The sequence below is a fragment of the Fusarium falciforme genome, chromosome 12 (genome assembly GCF_026873545.1).
Source record: "Fusarium falciforme chromosome 12, complete sequence".
NCBI lineage: Eukaryota > Fungi > Ascomycota > Sordariomycetes > Hypocreales > Nectriaceae > Fusarium > Fusarium falciforme.
The window spans coordinates 611,282-629,797 of record NC_070555.1 but is presented as its reverse complement, the minus strand read 5'-3'; the positions used below and the strand labels follow the sequence as shown (position 1 = coordinate 629,797).

The 18,516-nt window shown below is 50.7% G+C and overlaps 4 protein-coding genes across 4 annotated transcripts; 1 reads left to right on the top strand and 3 right to left on the bottom strand.

The window, feature by feature from the left end:
- Positions 1 to 1,274: 1,274 nt before the first annotated feature.
- Positions 1,275 to 2,156, top strand: NCS54_01395300 (BTB domain-containing protein; the record flags this gene model as incomplete). The annotated part of the gene is made up of 3 exons (XM_053159119.1): positions 1,275 to 1,306; positions 1,363 to 1,489; positions 1,545 to 2,156. 3 exons carry the CDS (start codon positions 1,275 to 1,277, stop codon positions 2,154 to 2,156), a joined length of 771 nt encoding a protein of 256 aa, XP_053015094.1.
- A 1,113-nt stretch (positions 2,157 to 3,269) lies between these two features.
- NCS54_01395200 (NB-ARC domain-containing protein) lies at positions 3,270 to 3,773 on the bottom strand (the record flags this gene model as incomplete). The annotated part of the gene is made up of 1 exon (XM_053159118.1): positions 3,270 to 3,773. The coding sequence occupies one exon, from the start codon at positions 3,771 to 3,773 to the stop codon at positions 3,270 to 3,272; it is 504 nt and encodes a 167-aa protein (XP_053015093.1).
- A 306-nt stretch (positions 3,774 to 4,079) lies between these two features.
- NCS54_01395100 (NB-ARC domain-containing protein) lies at positions 4,080 to 7,264 on the bottom strand (the record flags this gene model as incomplete). Its single annotated transcript, XM_053159117.1, has 6 exons — positions 4,080 to 5,815; positions 5,863 to 6,109; positions 6,172 to 6,459; positions 6,692 to 6,742; positions 6,794 to 7,148; positions 7,200 to 7,264. The coding sequence occupies 6 exons, from the start codon at positions 7,262 to 7,264 to the stop codon at positions 4,080 to 4,082; spliced, it is 2,742 nt and encodes a 913-aa protein (XP_053015092.1).
- Positions 7,265 to 9,331: 2,067 nt separating this feature from the next.
- Positions 9,332 to 10,273, bottom strand: NCS54_01395000 (Hypothetical protein; the record flags this gene model as incomplete). The annotated part of the gene is made up of 1 exon (XM_053159116.1): positions 9,332 to 10,273. The coding sequence occupies one exon, from the start codon at positions 10,271 to 10,273 to the stop codon at positions 9,332 to 9,334; it is 942 nt and encodes a 313-aa protein (XP_053015091.1).
- Between the last annotated feature and the right edge of the window lie 8,243 nt (positions 10,274 to 18,516).

The window sequence follows — 18,516 nt, the reverse complement described above, 5'->3', positions numbered from 1 at the left end:
CTCCACGCCCAAGGCAGCCGGTCTAGTGATGATCAGCTAGATGGCCAAGATCAATGAGACTGGCGACGGACGACCACAGCAATTACTTGAAACTCGGGTCAGCACAAAGTAAGTAACCCCAAAACCGCTGCTTACAAGACTTCCCATGGCCATGTCGCTAATACCAAACTAGGACCAGCTTGTCGGTCGGAGTGGTTCAACTTCTGGCGCTGACGAGGGCGCTCATCCAGAAATCTCCAGTCCTGATCCTTGACGAAGAAGGTATGTTTCATCCCACTGATACCCTTTGATGCCTGAATCATACTGACCATGTGCACTAAAAGCAACCTCGGGGATGTATGCAGTGACTGAGAGCGTGATACATCAAACCTTGTTCACCAATTTCAAGGCTATCACCATTATTGCCATCATGCACAAGCTGGAGCTAACAGTAAGTATCTTGACCCCCTTCCGCTTGTCAGGCAATTTGTAGCGCGAGGCAGACACTAGCAGGGATCCAGTTTTACTATGACAAGATTCTTGTCCTTGACCAAGGCAAGGTCGCCGCTTTTGATAGTCCGGCAGCCCTTTTCAGTTGTGGTCACGGCCTGTATCATTCTATGGTCGAACATGCTGGGCTGATTTCCCAAGGCCAGGCAGTGTTTGGAACGCCCACGTGAAATTGCACTGTGCCGGTGACCACTGGAGATGGAAACAGCTCATGAGAAGGTTCTTGTTTCCCAGCGAGGATACTTGGTGGTCGGAGTGTGAGTCAACACGCCTTGGTCCTGTGCAGAATGGGCCTATGTTTTCCCCAACACAACGGCATACAGCCCAGTTAGCTGAGTTGGAAATTTTGATCGGTTGGTCACCCTCAGCCGCTATAGGCCGCAGCCTGCACGGCCAAGGGTCTATCCGCAACTTTATCATGCACAAGCTTCATACCAAAGAGCCCTTGTCACTTTGCCTCCATTTCCGCCGTGTTTTCAGTGCTTTCCTTGTAGCTTTTCTGCCACGCACGCCGAAACCTTTAACATAAGCTTTAACCATGCCTGTGTCGCTCAAACTTAGGTATCACACATCATCTGGAAAGGGTCTAGTTGGGTCTGGTCGTCTGTCGAAGTAGATTTGACTTTTCTTTGCCCATTTATACTGAGCCCTCCCCCTTGTGTCCATGTTACCTTCTTTCTCCTCCACAAACAAACTCGAGCTTTCAATTCCAACTTCGTTTCTCGCACAGGTGAATACATCAACACGATTTCTGAACATCTGATTTCTCATTTCAGATAATCACAATGACTCCCAAGTCCTACTCCGGAATGGCCAAGTGTGTTTCATCCAGCAATTGCGTGTGATCCTCAGAGCATTGACTAACCTATCTAGTGTGCGTGAGAATGGCGACTTTACCGACTTTGCCATTCTATGCGAAGAGGAAAGAATTAACGTCCACCGAGTCATCATCAGTGGCAAATCTTCTGTTTTCTACAGGGCATGTACGTCAAGATTCAGTGTAAGAAACGACCCCGCAAATGTCCACAGTAGCTTAGAAACTCACATGAGTTCAGGAGGCAACATCTCGAACCTACACGATTGACGATTACCCCCTAGCCGTTGTCAGTCGCATGGTGGAATACATGTATACCGACGATTATTCTGACCCCGATGAAGAGAGCACGACCGAAGACGATACTGACGGTGGCAACGAGCTTCCGGTGCTTTTCCTGCATACAGCCATGGCCGCCTTGGCAGACAAGTACGACATCCAAGGCCTAATATCCTTGGCGACGGAAAAGTACACCAAGTGCCTCGCAAATGACCGTGATTTTGCAAAGTTCCTTGACTCAATCCCCAACATCTACCGCATGCCCACAGAAGCGTCTCAGTCGCTCCGACAGGCCGCAGTGGAATTTGCAAGGGCAGAGATTCGGACGGCCATGAACCATGGAGATAGCTGGCACGCCATCCAGGAGGTTCTGGACGATTTTCCCGACTTTTCAAAGGAGCTTCTGTGCTCAGTCCTTCTGAACCCGCTGATGCCCCTAGAGGGACATTGCGGACAACGTTGTACTGGGTGGGGCGAGAGGGTGTCGGTAGAGGTCCTTCAGTGTCGCTGTCAGAAGTGTGGGAAAGGTGGGGCGAGGATAGCAACTGAGAAACGGGGTCCTTGGGTCTGGTGATGGCATCAAGCTTAAAAATGAAGTAAAGCCGTGGGCTGTTCTGGTTGAATCTGTACGTGTGTGAAAGCGAGCGATCGTGGCTTTGACATGCAAAAAGAAAACCAACAGGACCGACCGTGGATCGAACACGGGACCTAGGGATCTGCAATCCCTCGCTCGTACCGCTGAGCTATCGATCCTTTGTTGGTGATAGCGGTTTCGTAAGTACAGTAGATATCGCTGCACATTGGAAATCGTCAAGTTCAGGTTCGAGTTTAGGTGTTTTAGAGCGCTTCATTTGTTTGTGCGACGACCGATGCTCTAGCCCAAAGCTTTCAGTGTCTAGTCGTCAGACAGCTGTCTACTGGCTTCAGGTAATCCAACAGATCCATACCACCAGAGAAGTAATGGGAACGCAGCATCCGGTCAGAGAAGATCCCGCCAGCCAAGCATTGCTTAACCGTAACTAATATCTCGACGATGCACATTGTTCTTCACACAATTATGTGTGTGAGAGTATAAAGGGGGTTATTTTCATAATTAAGGCCCATCAACATCAACGGTTTATCCATCGCTACGTACAGACTGTTCGTCGTGTTCTTGAAGTGCGTGGCAAGGGAAGCACCAATATTCCTCTGGTGATCATATATATTGCTCTCATCACCACTAAAGTTCTCATCAGAACTAAATCACATATGATTTGCATATTTATGAAGTTGGTCGTCAAAACCAACGTCCAACTCATAATACTGTTCTTTATACACGGTGTGCATACTCTCGTCCAGTCGAGTGCTGTCAGTAATTATCTTATTGCCCTCCATCCCATATCTTAGTCCTTGCGGCTTATTACGTGATAACACATAATACTTTCATGGAATAAACAACGTATCGACTATAAGAAAGCTGTTGAGCAGTGTTTATGACCTAATTGCCTCGGTACATCTTTCACTTTTGCCGATGGTGCAATGGTCTATTGCGTTCAACAAAAGCTCGTCCAAAGGCAATCCTAAATTCTCCTCATTGTACAGTAAAACTTGAAAAACATCACCGTAAAATATGCTTGATTTTTGTCCCAATGCTTAACAAAATGCGTTCCAGTCGTGCAATGATAGAGCGCCCGATTAAACCACACCATTATCGAAGCAGATCGATACAGACAGCCTCATCCAAACGCCCACTAGCTTCGTATGCGATCGAAAGTTCCTCGTATACATCCGCCAAGGGCAATCGCGGGTCGTTCGCCCTCGCACTTGTTGCCGCCACTCTCTCAAAGGTGTCAACCGCTTCCATTGATTGACCATTATCCAGATACGCCTGCCCAAGGGCTCGTCTTGTCAGCAACCGTGAGACTGTATCTTCCAAATGAAGCTCCTCTACAACCTCTGCCAACTCCTCAAGCTCCTGTACTGCTTTATTCGTTTGTCCATTGGCTCTGTATGCCCACGCGAGCTCCCACTTGCAGTCAAGCACCTTTGAATCGCTCAAGGCGAAAGTTTCTTTCAAGGTTGCCATCAAGTGACGGAAGAGCTCCACTGCCTTCCCTGGCTGGCCATAGTCGAGGTATGTCCCCGCGAGCAACCACTCAGCCTTCAGTTGCACAGACTTGCTGGCTCCCAGTATCTCATCATTTTGTGCCATGATCTCTTCAAGCAGATGGATGGCATCCGGCACCCGAAGTTTGGCTAGGTAGGCCTTGGCGAGAAGGTGGTTTATAATCAGCCGATTGTAATGGCCGCTGGAGAACACTGCGTCTCCCCTGACTTCCAGCGTTTCAAGCATTCGTGTCGCCTCATCTATCTCCCCACTGCTTAGGTAATGTTGTGCAAGTTCGATCTCCGAAGCCAGTCGGTCATGGTGGTGCTCGCCCAGAACTCTTTGTCGCCCGGCTACTACATGTTTAATCAGATCAAGTGCCTCTTGGGTTCGGCCTTCGCCCCGATAGGTCTAAGCAAGGTTGTGTTGTACCCTAAGGGTTAGGGGATCATCCTCATCGAAGGACCGTCTCGCCACCTTCAACACAGACTCAAGAAGCCGCATTGACTCCTCTATCTTGCCGTTCTCTCGGTACACTAAATGCAGTTCAATTGCCGATGCCAATCGCCGCTCATCCCCTTCTGGTAGAAGCTCGGAGAGCAGCTTTACCACATGCTCAAGCAGCCGGGCTGCCTTCTTTAGATCCCCAACCGCGCGATAAGCCAATCCCAGCCAAAATTGCATGTTGAGGAGATCAAGGCTGTTCTCTGGCAGTGTTCTCATCGGGTGTTGAGTAAGGGGCTCGAGAAGTCTGATTACCTCTCGGGGTTGCGAATTATTGTAGTATGCACCAGCGAGTAAGGTTCGATGCGCGTAGTTGTCAGGAAATTGCTGCTCTTCCATGGCAGCTGGCCGCTTGAGTATCCCAAGTGCCTCCCTATATCGGCCATCACGACCCAGGGATCTTGCAACGCAATGAATCAAGCGATATGGATAATTCGGGGGTGCATCCTCCCCGTGTTCTCGGATGATGGCCAGAGCATGCGGCAGATATTGTCGCCACAGCTCACGGTCTTCCCAGTGGCCAGACGGGAATATTTGATTGAAATGCGCTGCAGAAAATTGTGCCATGCGCTCCATGATGCGTTCACTCTTGGTCCAGGTCCTCGTTGCCAGATGTACCAGACGGTGCATTTCGAGCATTTGACCGTCAGCGTATTTGCTCAAGAAGCCATAGCTGCATAAAGTCCCAATAGAGCTGGTCAATTGCTGTCTCGTCTCTGGCCGCGGCAGCATCGATTGGGGAATTGCCTTTGGTTCTATGCATGCCACGAATGAAAGCAGAACGGCAGCGAATGGGTCAATCTCCCTGATCTGGCGAAAAGATATCACCCAGGTTGTTGCCACGGCGTTTTGACACTGTTCGCTCTCCATGTACCTCGTATCATCGCGAAACTCGCTGCGTAGCAACTCAACCATGTCGTCTTCAGTGTTTTGCAGAACCTCGAGGTATTCTGCAATCGTCAGGTCGTTCTCGTTCATGTAAGCGGTCGCCTGTTTGATGGCCAGTGGCAGGTAATCCAGATTGTCGAGGAGTTCAACCACGGTTTTATCATCTTGGAGAGAATCTTGACGGTAGAGTGATTTCCTCAAGTAATCTTTTGCTTCGCTCAGGCCCATCTCTGATAGCTTGATTACGTACTGTGGGTCAGAGATCACTCTGAAGGCGAGTTTGGACGATCGTGTTGTGAAAAGTATACGACCTTGGTCGTTTCTTGGTAGCCAGTTGTCCACGTGCTGGGTAACCGCTCCTGCGGGGAACAGGAGGTCCATATCGTCGGCATTATCAACAATGAGGAGCCACTTCCCGACACCAGGCGAGCTCAGATATTGCCCAAACGATTCTCTCGGGTTGGTCGGCCTTTCCTGCTGGGTGTCATGCCCCGCCATGAACTCTGCACACGCCTGATCAATGCTGGCATTACTCAGTGCGGGCAGCCAGAACACAGAGTAATCGGGCTTGTGTTGTCTGACCCAGAAGGCAATCTGCATGGCAATCTGGGTCTTTCCGATGCCTCCAAGGCCGGCGAGTGCGACTCTTTGGAATTCGTCGCCATCAAAAAGTTTGCTCTGGGGCTCTTGGAGCACCTCTGTACGTCCGACAAACTGGCGGTTAATGGAGAACGGAACATGGAAGAAAGTTGAGGCTTTTACATATCAGCCCTGGCCAACAATGTTTATTTATTACACTAACCGCTTGTCCTCGGGTCCATCTCAATTGCCGGTGTCACAGTCGTTGCCTCAACCCTGGCCTCCACCTGTTGCTCGGTCTTCGGCTCAGGGCTTGACCGCACAAACTGTCTGAGGACGCCCAAAACAGCGCAATAACCAGGGTCATCCTTATCAGAAAACTTGGTCATGCGGCTGTGGTCCGCATCGATGCTCTCAACCGTCTGTATTGTGGGTGGAAGGTCGAATTTGGAAGAGAAGTCGTCAACAACCTATTGCCAGTTAGTCAGCTGGATACAATAAATATATAAAGGCTAAATTTTGTCTGGCTAACCTTTCCACTAAAGCCCTTGACACCCGATAACCCTCGTCCCTCTTGGAACGAGTGGATCTTGAGGCCGGTCTCGAGCACGATCTTGACGAATTCTTCATGGATGTTGTCGAGGACCTCGCTGTTTACTTCCAGCGTTTGGACGACCTTCTTGTTTGCATTTTGCAATGCGCAGCTAGCGAGATTGGATGCAATCACACCCCATCCGGCATATTGACTTCCACGATGCGGAGTTCCGAGGAAAACGATGAACTGCGTTCTCGAGCGGCAGGCCTCGGATCTGCGGATTGCCTGTGGGTGTTAGGGAAGATGTGCGTAGTCGTGTAAGAAGTATAAGAAAAGAATGAAGTGGGGTTTAGGAAGGGTATTTGGGTGACTTTAGAAGGAGCCTGTGAGGAAGACGAAGAGCTTTAGAAGAGAAAGAGGCAGGGCTTAAGAAGAGGATGAGGATGAGGATAGGATAAGAACAAGAGTGCGACCCTAAAGGAGAACTTCGCGCCAGAGGCTGGAGATATGTACCCACATCTTTAACAACGATTCCACCTAGACTATGGGCCACAAAGACAATAGGATCCTACAATCGTCAACGAGGTCTAGCCAAGGCTCCGGTGGAGGGGCAACAAACCTCATTATCAACGTCCCACTCCAACCGGGCTGCAAGATCCCGCCCGTGTTGCGAAACGCTGTTCTGGTTGCTTGCCTGGAACAAACCCTCAATCACATTCGCATTGTATCCGTACGTCCACACTCTCGCTTCGCGTAAATCCTGGGCCAGGAATTCCTCAGGCCAGAAAGGCTTCTGCAGTTCGACATCTGGCGTTGTATCGGGGCTCGGCCGACTTCTTCGGAAGAATGACTTGAAGGACCGATCACGGGAACCACTCGCCGTCGCTGTCGCTGTCGGAGTGTGGGACGTCTCGTCTGAACCTCTTCCCCAGGTTCGCTTCGGGTGACCCCGTAGGCCGTGCACGAAAATGACGCTATTCAGAAGTTAGTTTCCGCCGAGTCTCCACTGCCTGAGGGTGACGAACTTGAAGCGATACGATCCCCCGCTGGTGCCCAAACAGGTGAATCCGATGTCGCGGACCTTGGTCATGGTTCAGATCGTGTCATACTGGCGCTTGAGGGGGATTGTACGGTTGAAACGCGCTTCTTGTTGTCTGCGAAGGCCTCACTTGGCACATCAGGCTTGCGTCCTGAGAATTCAGGCTCAAATCGAGGCCGCTCGGATCAGGCGCTTGCGCCTCAGCTCGGTGAGGCAAGCCAAGAACTGGGCGAATACACAGTTTCTAAGTTAATGGTCGACATAAAATTAGGAAGAGAAATGGAACAAAGGTATCATAAAAGAGGATTATACTTTATAATTATATTAGATATCGTTTCATAATTTTATAATACCCTCATCGCATCTCTTAGGGGAGACTGAGCTGATTGATGCTGTTATGCAAGAATTCATTGAGCCATGCGCGTGGCTCACCGGAGTGGCTTTTGGCTGACGCGACGCGTACCCTACACCCCAGTGTCATCACAACGCGGCTCGTCTAGCACCGAATATCAAGAGGCAATTGATCTAGCAGCTTTCTACGGAATGTGGACATGATTTGGCTCTGTTTCTAGTTGCCGGATATGGTGATGGCACCTTGTCGAAGTTGTGAGGTGTGTTTCTCATCTTTTTTTTCCTGCAGACTTCTGTATCCATTAAGGAGCCTGCCGCATCGAGAGCGCTTAAAACCAAACTTCGTATGGTACCAATTTGCTTGCTGCGTAAACATGAATCAGGGCTTCTTGCCGAGTATGAGCGTTTTATTTTGCAAATTTGTCATCTCCATATCTCGAAGAGAGATGCGAGTTCGAAGGACATCCTCGTCCAAGCCATCCTGAATGGCGGCAGCCACAACGCTCAGCCACATGCCGAAGCGTGATGGGATATCACGTTGTCCACGGCGTTAAACGGTGTGCGAAGGGGCAATGTATTGGAAACACAAGGCATCCACATATTTCACGATGAAAAGGGTTCTTCACAACGTGCAGTGAGTCCTAGGAACGTCAATCATGAAATTTTCTCCCCTCATATTCCCAAGTTTGAAGCTCATTGGCATCAAGGAGGACAACGTGGCCGAGTGGTTAAGGCGATGCCCTGCTATCCTGCATATCAAGGCATTGTGTTCGCACGCGTAGGTTCGAATCCTGCCGTTGTCGACATTGTTTTTTGCCCTTCAGAACAGTCCTTTTTGCGATTCTCACCTGTTGATGCCGTGAATGCTGTTTTTGTGGTGTTGTTCCTTGACTTTTGCTGTATTTGGCCGACTTACCTGTTTGGGCCGCCTTGAGTAAATCCTCATCCGCAATCATCATAGGAATCATCATAAAATATCCAAAGTGGGCCCGGTATAGTGCCCTGTCTTCTGCTTCTTCTCAACACCTCCCGTTAAATAAATTGTTTTCTTTTTGGCTCTTTCTGTGTCTTCATCTCACAGACATCATTCTCATTTTCCTTTGCTCTGGTGTGCGTGTGTTGCCCCTTTCGCGTCTTCGAGCGGTGCGAGCACGGACCTTGCGAGCTTCGGCTCGGGTGGGGCCGCCAGTCTTGGTGGATCCCCGGTCGGGTGCTCCGAGGTCCGGGTGCTCAGGAGCGAAACGCAGTTGTTTGAGCCAGCTTAAATGTCGTCATGGCTTGGATGATTTCATTCATGTTCATTGAACCTGGGACAGTGGGTTTGCAGGTGCTTTTGGCTGCTAGTTGCGTCGGATGTCTGGTCCTCTCTTCAGTCTCCGCAACACGAGTGTCTAGCCTTGCGGACAATAGCCATGTGGCATTGTTATAAGATGGCAGAGGACAGAGCCCAAATTCTCAAGATACAAATCTACTGAAAGGTTATGAAATTGTATGCGAGGGGATTATCAGGCAGTTGATCTCAAATGGGGAAGATGCATCATGATCAGAGCAAGTCACTGTCGATGGACGATTATGTTGAAGTGCCAATGTATCCATGTATATAAAGTAAAAGGAATGAATAACTATAAACAAGAAGGCCAAAAAAGGACCAAGTCAACCATCAGTCAAAAGACCGAGGCCGCTGGCAAGAAGTGAATATGTACCATGTCTAAAGCCCAAAAACTCCGGCCCAATGTTATTGAGAACAGTGCCAAATCAAACCACCGCTTAGTTCTTCTTTCCACCGTGGTACTTGCCGTCGTCGTAGCCGGTGTCGCCGCCCTCATACTTTCCCTCGTGCCACTTTCCATCATCGTAGGGAGTACCCTCACCCTCGTACTTGCCCTCGTGCCAGGAGCCGTCGTCGTTGCGCTTGGTCTTCTCGCCGTGGTACTTGCCATCATCATAGCCAGTATCACCACCCTCATACTTGCCCTCCTCCCACTTGCCGTCGTCATATCCGGTGTCACCCCCCTCGTACTTTCCCTCGTGCCAAGAGCCATCATCCGCGCGCTTGACCTTGCCGCCATGGTACTTTCCGTCGTCGTAGCCGGTATCACCACCTTCGTACTTGCCCTCATGCCACTTGCCATCGTCATAAGGGGTTCCCTTGCCCTCATACTTTCCCTCATGCCAGCTTCCATCGTCGTTGCGCTTAACCTTGCCACCATGATACTTGCCATCATCGTAGCCAGTATCACCTCCCTCGTACTTTCCTTCGTGCCATTTTCCATCATCGTAGGGAGTTCCCTTGCCCTCATACTTGCCAGGGGCCCAGGAACCGTCGTCGTTGCGCTTGGCCTTGCCGCCAGGGTACTTTCCGGGGTACCACTTTCCGTCGTCGTGGCCAGTGCTGCCGCCTTCGTACTTGCCCTCGTGCCACTTGCCGTCATCATAGGGCGTTCCCTTTCCTTCGTACTTTCCGGGATGCCAAGAGCCATCGTCGTTGCGCTTGGCCTTGCCGCTGGGATACTTGTCGGGGGTCCACTTGCCATCATCGTAGCCAGTGTCACCGCCCTCATACTTTCCCTCGTGCCACTTGCCGTCGTCGTAGCCTGTGCCCTTGCCCTCGTACTTGCCAGGAGCCCAGGAGCCATCGTCGGCGGGCTTGGCAGTGGGGAGAGCCAGAGCCGTGGCGGCAAAGGCGATGAGAGTGAGGGAGTAGCGCATGTTGAAGATTGAAAGAAGAGATGAATTAATCAAGTAATGGTATGAAAGGGAGCGAGTGTTGTGTGAATGTTGGTATAAGTGAAAGGCGGTTGAGTTGTTGTGTAAGTGAGAGGTGGATGAGGATGATGAGAATGAAGAGAATGAATTGATCGGGGAATCACTTGATTCTTAAATAATAGAATTCTCCTAGCCAAAAAGCCTCTGTTGTAAGTTGCCGTTGATTTTCAACGCAAACCTCCATCTACACCATGGAAGATGGTGATGGTCGGCGCAGCATGCGTGTGTCAAGCCTCTCAACACTACATCTAACGTAGCCAGGGCTGGGGCTCTGTCCCGCCATAAGCGGGTGGAAAGCCTCGTGGTACAGTGGGTTGCTATTTCGGGCTGACTGAGCCTCCACCAGTTCGGTCTTAGCTGCGCCCAGCGAATCAGCGCTAGCCTCTGGGCAACGACCTTGGCGGAATCGGCGATAGTCTGTCTGTTAGTGCTCGGGGTGGCTGTGCTGATCGGACAGGCCTGGACAAGAGTCCATGTGGTGATGATGGTGGTGGCATCCCAGATGCGAGAGGTCCACCCGGACGAGGGCCCCGAGTCTGCCGTGTCTACCCCGCAACGAGATGCCGTGATGCTCGGGGCTGAGGGAGGGTCAGCTGTGCCACGCCTCCATCATGAGCTTGCATAACGTGTGTAAGACTAGCAGGTCGGGCTGGGTAATCTATTGCTGGAGTTGGCAGTTGACGGCGCTGTAACCTGACCAAAGTGCAAGACTGTCGGCCTTGTCGCAGCATCCTCCTCGTATTCAAAGACAGTACAGCACGTCATGGCGATCCTTCTTACTGTGACGCTGGAAGGATTTGCGGGACATGTCTGTTTGTCAGAATGAGCGGCATATGTGCATATCAGGCTGTCAAAGTGTCTTGGATGTCAGATGCAGGCGTGAGCATGTACCCTCCGATGAGGTGGAAACTCGGTTCCGTCATCATGGGCAAGGCCGAGATAAACTCAGCTCGCCCTACGGCTAAACCCTTTAGTGATGGCTCATCGGACCTTTTTAGTAAGCTTAAGTCCTCCAATGAGACGTTACTCTCTATGCTTACTGGCGTTCCTCAGCCCTACCTCGCAAGACGGCTTAGGTAGGCCGTGTCTTGACCCGGAATTCAGTGTTACCGAAGGGCATACGGGCTGGCTGATGGTGTGCAACCAAGACAAAAAGGTGGCGGCTTCCAAGTTTAGGAGCCATTTCTCACGATGTGATCGAGAGGCCTCTGGGATGGTCGAATCTCTGCATTCGATTACGTCGAGGGCGAAGCTGTAAGCCTCCTCGCAAGCCCGCATCTGCTAGCCTGCTTTTCGAGCAAACATCAGCGCCGGAAGTGCACCACTACGGCAGATGCCAAGACTGAGCTGAGGATGACTCGACCCTGGAGTGATGCCGTCGTGCCGTGCGCCATTTCAATAGAGCCTGATGCGATTTCAGCTATGGGTAGCTACTGCGGCCATATCCCATGTGGCATTCATACACGTGCGATGTATGATGACAACTGAGGCTCCATGAGCCTGGTACATGTTACATAGCTACGTAAGACTATTGTATTCGTGATTGTGGCAATGCTGAACGCAACAGGACGTTTTCGGCGAAGAGTTACACAGCAGGCTATTTCGCCGACAGGCCTCGCGGCACGTATACCATCCTTGAAAATAATGTCTGTTATGAAGCAGGCTGTGAGGTCTTGGCTGTTTGCTGTTTTCAGTAAGCAGGATGCGAGTGAGGAGTATGCGTCTGCCATAAGCAGATCCTTCCGAGGTATACGGGGTGAGATGGAACCTGCCGTTATTTGTCATCCGGCCTGGATGTAGGACTTACTATCTGAGATGGGGGCATGTCTGTGGTTCGAATATCGCTGCCCACTACCTGAAACTGTAAATAAGCTCATCCGATATAAGCCGATGTATGAATAGGCTTCGTATGCCAGCCAGCAGGCAACGGATGAAGTTACGTTTTCAAACGAATGCCTGATGTCCGCGAGTTATGCTGAGTGACGGGACGCGTAAGTCTCTCAAATTTGCTCCGGTGTCCATGTTTCCCATTTTCCATATGGCCTGGATAAGCAGGTGATTGCGAATGAGCTACCACGAGTGCTGTTTGACAAATGACTTGAGGTGCTACCTGGACGTATCAAACAAGATAGTTAAGAATAGAAGCTAAACCATCGCTATTGGGGGCCGTAGCGGGCCCTAGAGAGGCAGAGGAGTAGATGCTGAATGTTCGGAACATATTGACCGAAACAGGAGGCCAACTCCCACTAATGCTGTGTAAGTGTTGTTCTCCTAAAAACGACCCATAAACGGGCGATTGTATCCTGCGTGATGAGCAAGGGAGATGCGAGTGGTTATTGGGTAAGTTTAGTTTCGCTTGTAGAACTACAGTGGTTTCATGTGCTGCGAAGAAGCACTACGCGCGTACTGCAACATACACCTGGATGCCGCTATCGTTATTCTGATGTTCAGGAAACTGGAAATTCTCTCTGAAGAGGAAAACAGAAACCGAAATATGCATAACACCAGGGGAGCAAGTGGTTTTATGGATGCTGATGGGTGACTTGAGGGAGGTACATCTTGCGACATAGGCTGGATGTTGGGCGAGAGGAGGAGCAAGACTAAAAGACGATGTGATAGGGAAAACAAGCTTACTAAATGTAAGCACGTGTTTTCATAGCGTCTAGCCAGTGCTGGCGGGTTTTATACCTACGGCCCATGCCGCGGATCTTGAAGTTGTGGTGAGTTAGGTATGTTGGGGACGCGACTGTGACTCTCCATCTTGAGATGAATATGCTCTTGAAGTAATACCTTTCCTGTTTGAAACGAGTGTAAAACATCTGATAATTTTTGCAATTCTTTCAGCTATCAGGTCTAACATGGCGTGTAAATGTTTTGGAATTCCTACAGAGGAGAGATAACCTAATTACGTGTGATTACTGCGAGACATACCTTTCCCTAATCCCTCTTCCATTCCCGCAGAACATTAGCAAGTATATGATTGCCAGCCGAGGACGCCAGTTTTGCAGCTCGTTTACACCTCTTCTCCAAAGTTTCAAGCTCAGTATCATTCCGAAGAAGTAGGCACGTAAGATCAAGGCGTTCATGTTCGGCCGCGGCTTCGAGCGCTGTGCGTCCTCCAGTCGCCGCCGGCGGTGCGTTGATATCAGCGCCTTCTTTAAGTAGCATCAAGGCAATACGCAGATGACCCGCCATTGCTGCTTTTTGCAATGCTGTTGCCCCATGGTACGGACTTGCCGGGGCATTGACATCGGCGTCGTGCAAAAGCAGAAACTTGACCATGCGAACAGATCCTCGAGCAACTGCCGCTTGGAGCGCTGTTTCGCCCCACTCTGGGCTAGCAGGAGCGTTGATATCTGCTCCAGCTTCCAGTAATATATCAACGAGCTCAGTTTTTCCTGATGCAGCTGCTCCTTGGAGGGCCGTCTTGGAATGTGGACCAAGGGCCGGGGAGTTGACGTTGGCCCCGGCGTTGAGCAAGGCTTGTACTGTCCAGATAGAACCCTTCGCAGCAGCGACCTGAAGAGGTTTACCGTGATCCGAGTTCACGTCAACATGGTGGCTCAACAAAGTACGGACAAGGTCCTCGTTGATACTCCATCGGCTCACTGCTTCCAGAAGTGGCGAGTCACACTTCACACCCAGAGGCTTGTTCACGCTGACCCCATGTGAAAGTAAAAGCTCAACCATGCTGACCAAGTTGTTGCGGATCGCCCATCCGAGTACGTTCACGCCAACATGACCGCCAAATGTAGGTTTAGCGCGTAGTATAGCACGCGCTAAATCTAGACACTCTCTCTCGACAGCGAGTTCGAGCGGCGTCTCGCCCTCATGAGTTCTATTCACATCTGCGCCGGCATCCAAAAGGCAGCACACCATGTCAAGGTCATCCTGACTCGTCGCAATTCCGAGAGGCGTCTGCCCCCCCCCTGCAGCCATTTGGATCTGCTCCACCGGCTAGCAGCGAATGAGCCAGGTCATGATTGTGATTCGCAACAGCACAGCCGAGCGCTGAAGACCCTTCTTTGACCGATGATGGCAGATTGAGGCTCGCTCCCCTTTCAATCAGTATCGCAGATACCCGTTCATGACCAGACTCGATTGCAGCTTGCAAGGGTGTTCGTCCGCCTCTTTCAGAGGATGCAGGGCTATCAACATCAGCCCCGAGCTGAAGCAGCAGCTCCACCATCTCGGCATTCTTGCTGGCAGCGGCTGCTTGAAGGCATGTGCAGCCGTGCGTAGGCGCAGGTGCAGCATTGATATCAGCGCCAGCATTGACCAATAACTTGACCAAGTCGATGTTCTGTGATTCAACAGCTGCTTGAACTGCGGTACGGCCTTCGCAGGAACTTGGGAGGGCGTTGACCTGAGCACCAGCTTTGAGCAGGCACTCAACCAGATCCTCGTCTCCCGATCCTGCAGCTGCTTGGAGAGCAGTTTCCCCTCTTTTGAGATTCTGAACGGGGCTGTTCACATCTGCCCCCTTTTTCAGCAATAGCTGAACGAGCTTGAGATTTCCTTGTGCCGATGCTAATTGCAATGCAGTGCCTTCACAGCCTCTAGCATTGACATCTGCGCCAAGGTTCAAGAGCATTCGAACCAGAACGACATTTTCCCATGCCACAGCTGACATTAGTGCCGGTCGTAGCCTGCAAGCAAGGCCACAATCATCCCAATAGTGTTCTTCCTCTTCCTTGTCCTCCTTCTCGCTGAGTTTACCACTGGACATGAGCCTCGGGAAAACCTCTCTGGCCGGGAAGCCGTGAATGTCTGCGCCGGCTTCTAGAAGAACTTGTACCATCTCCATATTGTCTCCATTCGCTGCCCTTTGGATTGGCGTTTGAATAACATTGGACCATTTCTTCTCTGCGGAAAGTTTGCACACATCTTGATATGCCTTGCCAATCGGGCAATCGACATCAGCTCCCGCTGCGATCAAAATCTCAGTGATGTCTATGTTGCCTCGGCTTACTGCAATTTGCAGTGCCGTGCCTTCGCCCACCGACATTTCATTCACCCGGGCGCCAGCGTCCAGCATCATCTGAACAAGGTCCGGATCCCCATAGTGTGCTGCCAAATTGAGCATCGTTGTCGGGCGGTCCCAATCTTGGCCTACTGCGTTCACATCCGCACCCCCCTTAATCAGCATTCTCGCAATGTCCGAGTTCTTGTGGCGGCCAGAGATTGCACTATGGAGAGCTGTTCTGGAGGCGGGGTGGCTATTCTGATGGTGAACATTGGGGTTGGCCTTGGCGTCTAGCAAGACCTTTACAAGGGCGACGTTTCCTTGATCCGCAGCTACCTCGAGGGGATTTTTCTTTTCTGGAATACCAGCAAGAGTATTAGGGTCAAACCCTTTCGTAAGAAGAGATTTAACCAAGCTGACTTCTTCAAGTCTGGCAGCACTCACGAGGAGGTTGGAGGCGAAGATCTTGGTGGTGGGTAACATACTTCCGAGTAAACCCTCCAAAGTCCAGAGGTGTCCACTGTCGATAATCCACCTCAAGAGTTTGTCGGTCTTCGTGTCGGATAAGAGGTTGTTGGAGGAGAGGTAGACCGTATAGCGGAGTAGTTGAAACACTGCCTCTTGGCCCGAGGCAGTTGAAAGCCTTTTTACATGGTGCACGAGGTCTCCATCATGCCGATCGATGGTGATTTCTTCCAAACTCGACGAGATTCGAGAGGAATAATCTGGGTTGTCCGGATCGATGGACTCGCCGAGGCACTCTCCGAGAAGCCCTCTAGCCTCACGGCAACTTGCATGGAGCAGCGAAGAAGCCTGGGCTTGTTCGTCATTGGCAGAACTCGGGTCCCAGCCTAGCAAGAGATCCAATTCATTGTTCGGGATAGAAGGAAGTGGCTCGGTGCCAAGGTCGCTGGAGAAGCCCATCGAGTGCTCCCATTGTATCGGATTGTACGTGGATGGAAGATTCATAAAAAGGGAGCTAGCGTCCATGGTAAGACACTCGACTATTGTTGAGGGACTGATGAGCGTCTGATCAAGACAAGGATTCAGCAGATTCAACGTACTGGATGACTCCACAAAAGCCTGAAACTGGAACCACGGTATATGAATGGTTTGGATGCCTGTGGGTACCTCTCCTGGCGGAGTACGGGCGATCACGCCAGTTGAAAGATCCGTTGGGATGTCTAACAGTGTTAGCCCACGCTTGTTTCCCCATCATGTTCGAATAAAAAACCTACCTGATCCTTCTATCATGCCGGATTGGGAGCCGGTATATCTGGCTGTCTCTTTTCTGAGCTTCTTCCCCGGGATTAGCCTTCCGTTGATGAGGATCTCGGTCTCCTTTCCCTCCAACTTCCGCTTCTGAACTTGCTGGGCCGCAACTTTCCACTTCTGGTTGGTTGAATACTTCTCCATTCCCCAGTTCTTCAGCTTTCGAACGTACTGGGCTTTGCTATTGACACGTTAGGACACTGCTTGCTGTGGGGACCATGACAGACCTGGCTCGGAACCCATGCTCATCTTCCATGAGTCTCATCACCTCAGCCAGTGTCATTTTCTGGTTTAGGTACAGGTCAGAAATTACTGCTTTGAGCATTTCCCACTCCTCCGGGGCGATGCTTCTTGAGCCTGCCATGTTGTTGAGAGAACGTGTAATTGAATTGAAGGAGTGCGGTCGTTGCTGAGAATTGGGTGTTATTATGGTGCGGTCTGGGTCCTCTTTTATAACCTCCAAGATGAGGCCGGAGAAAAATTTTGGCTCGATCCAACACTGCGAAAGAAACCCAGAATGATCAGTGCGCTTTCTGCGCCGATTTCATTGGTAGGGAACCCTGTGGCGCCCCCTGACAAGGTTATATGTGGTTGCCAGAATTTGCGACCAACACTGCGTTCTTAGCGTGGGAGAAGGGGCGAATGACGCTATGGAGTCGTGTGCAGAGTTGATGGATGCTCTGCTTCGAACAAGAGATAGCCGAGGTGGCTACTTGAATAGCCTAGCGGACGAAGAGATTGAAATATCTTCAATCAGACACAGTATGGGCGTGTTATGGCGATTGTCAGCCGAGCCCATGACCAACAGTCACTCTTCGCCTATGAGAACCCCGCGATATCTAAAATCGTCTGCAAGTTTGTATAGCCTTTGAGCGGACGAGAGAGTCTTCTGAGTCTGCTGTACGGGTCTCTGCCGTCGCTGCTTTCAGTTGGAATGCAAATTGAAGGCATCGGTAGAATCGGGCCATTTTATTGTATCTTGACTGCACTATTCTCCTATGAGAAACCCACAGGACGTACTATGCCTGTCGAGGTGGTCAAGTCATTGGTTCCCGCCATTAGGCTTGACTTTGTGGTTCCTACTGGCTCCAACTCCTAATGCCCACGCATGGCAACATCCAGGAATTGGCACCCGCAATATTTTGCTGGGCCTGCCAAACCCTTTCAACGCGCAATGAGGTCTTTTAAACTATTCTGAAAAGCTGGGGATCTTTTCCAGGAGTGACATGGCATTGGCCACGACGGTGTTTGAGAGGAGCAATCTCTACTCCACCTGGGATTTGCGTCAGCTTGGATATGTCAAGACATGTGAGGCAGTGAAGGCAGCGTCGACGTTGTTGCTGGTCAGTTTCTGGCCGGATCCGGGGCCACGTGGGCTGGCTTGTGGTATTGGCGAGAGGACAAGATTGCTGGGTTGATGCGTGAGTAAGGGAGTAGACTGAAAGTAATGAGATGCAAAACAGTTAGATGCTATGAGGGGTGTATAATCACGATGTGCTATTAGTCTGCAGTATCAGCCTGGGCCAAATATCACAGTTCTCCCCCAATTATCTAATGCTCCCAGGTCAACAATTGCCAGAGTACAATGTGCAACAATGATCTCGTTCACATGTTCAGATCATGCGGAGAATTATGACTCCCCCTCATCGTCCATTGATGGCTGTAGTACAACGGGTTGTACCTGTGAAACAGCTGTCAGGTATAAAGTTGATGGATGAACCTACCAGTAAGAGTATGCCCGATATGCCGGTATAATTCAGCATCAGCGGCGTTACCTTTTCATTGTAGGAATTGCACACTTGTGGGAAACCCCCGTCAGCTAATATGTCTCAGCTAATGCATTTCGTCACGGAAGCATTGTCTGGGCCTGGATCATCGCCAGGTACAACGTCTCCTACAAGCTGTGAATCCAACTTGTATATCAAGTCTGATATTCACGCCCGGATAC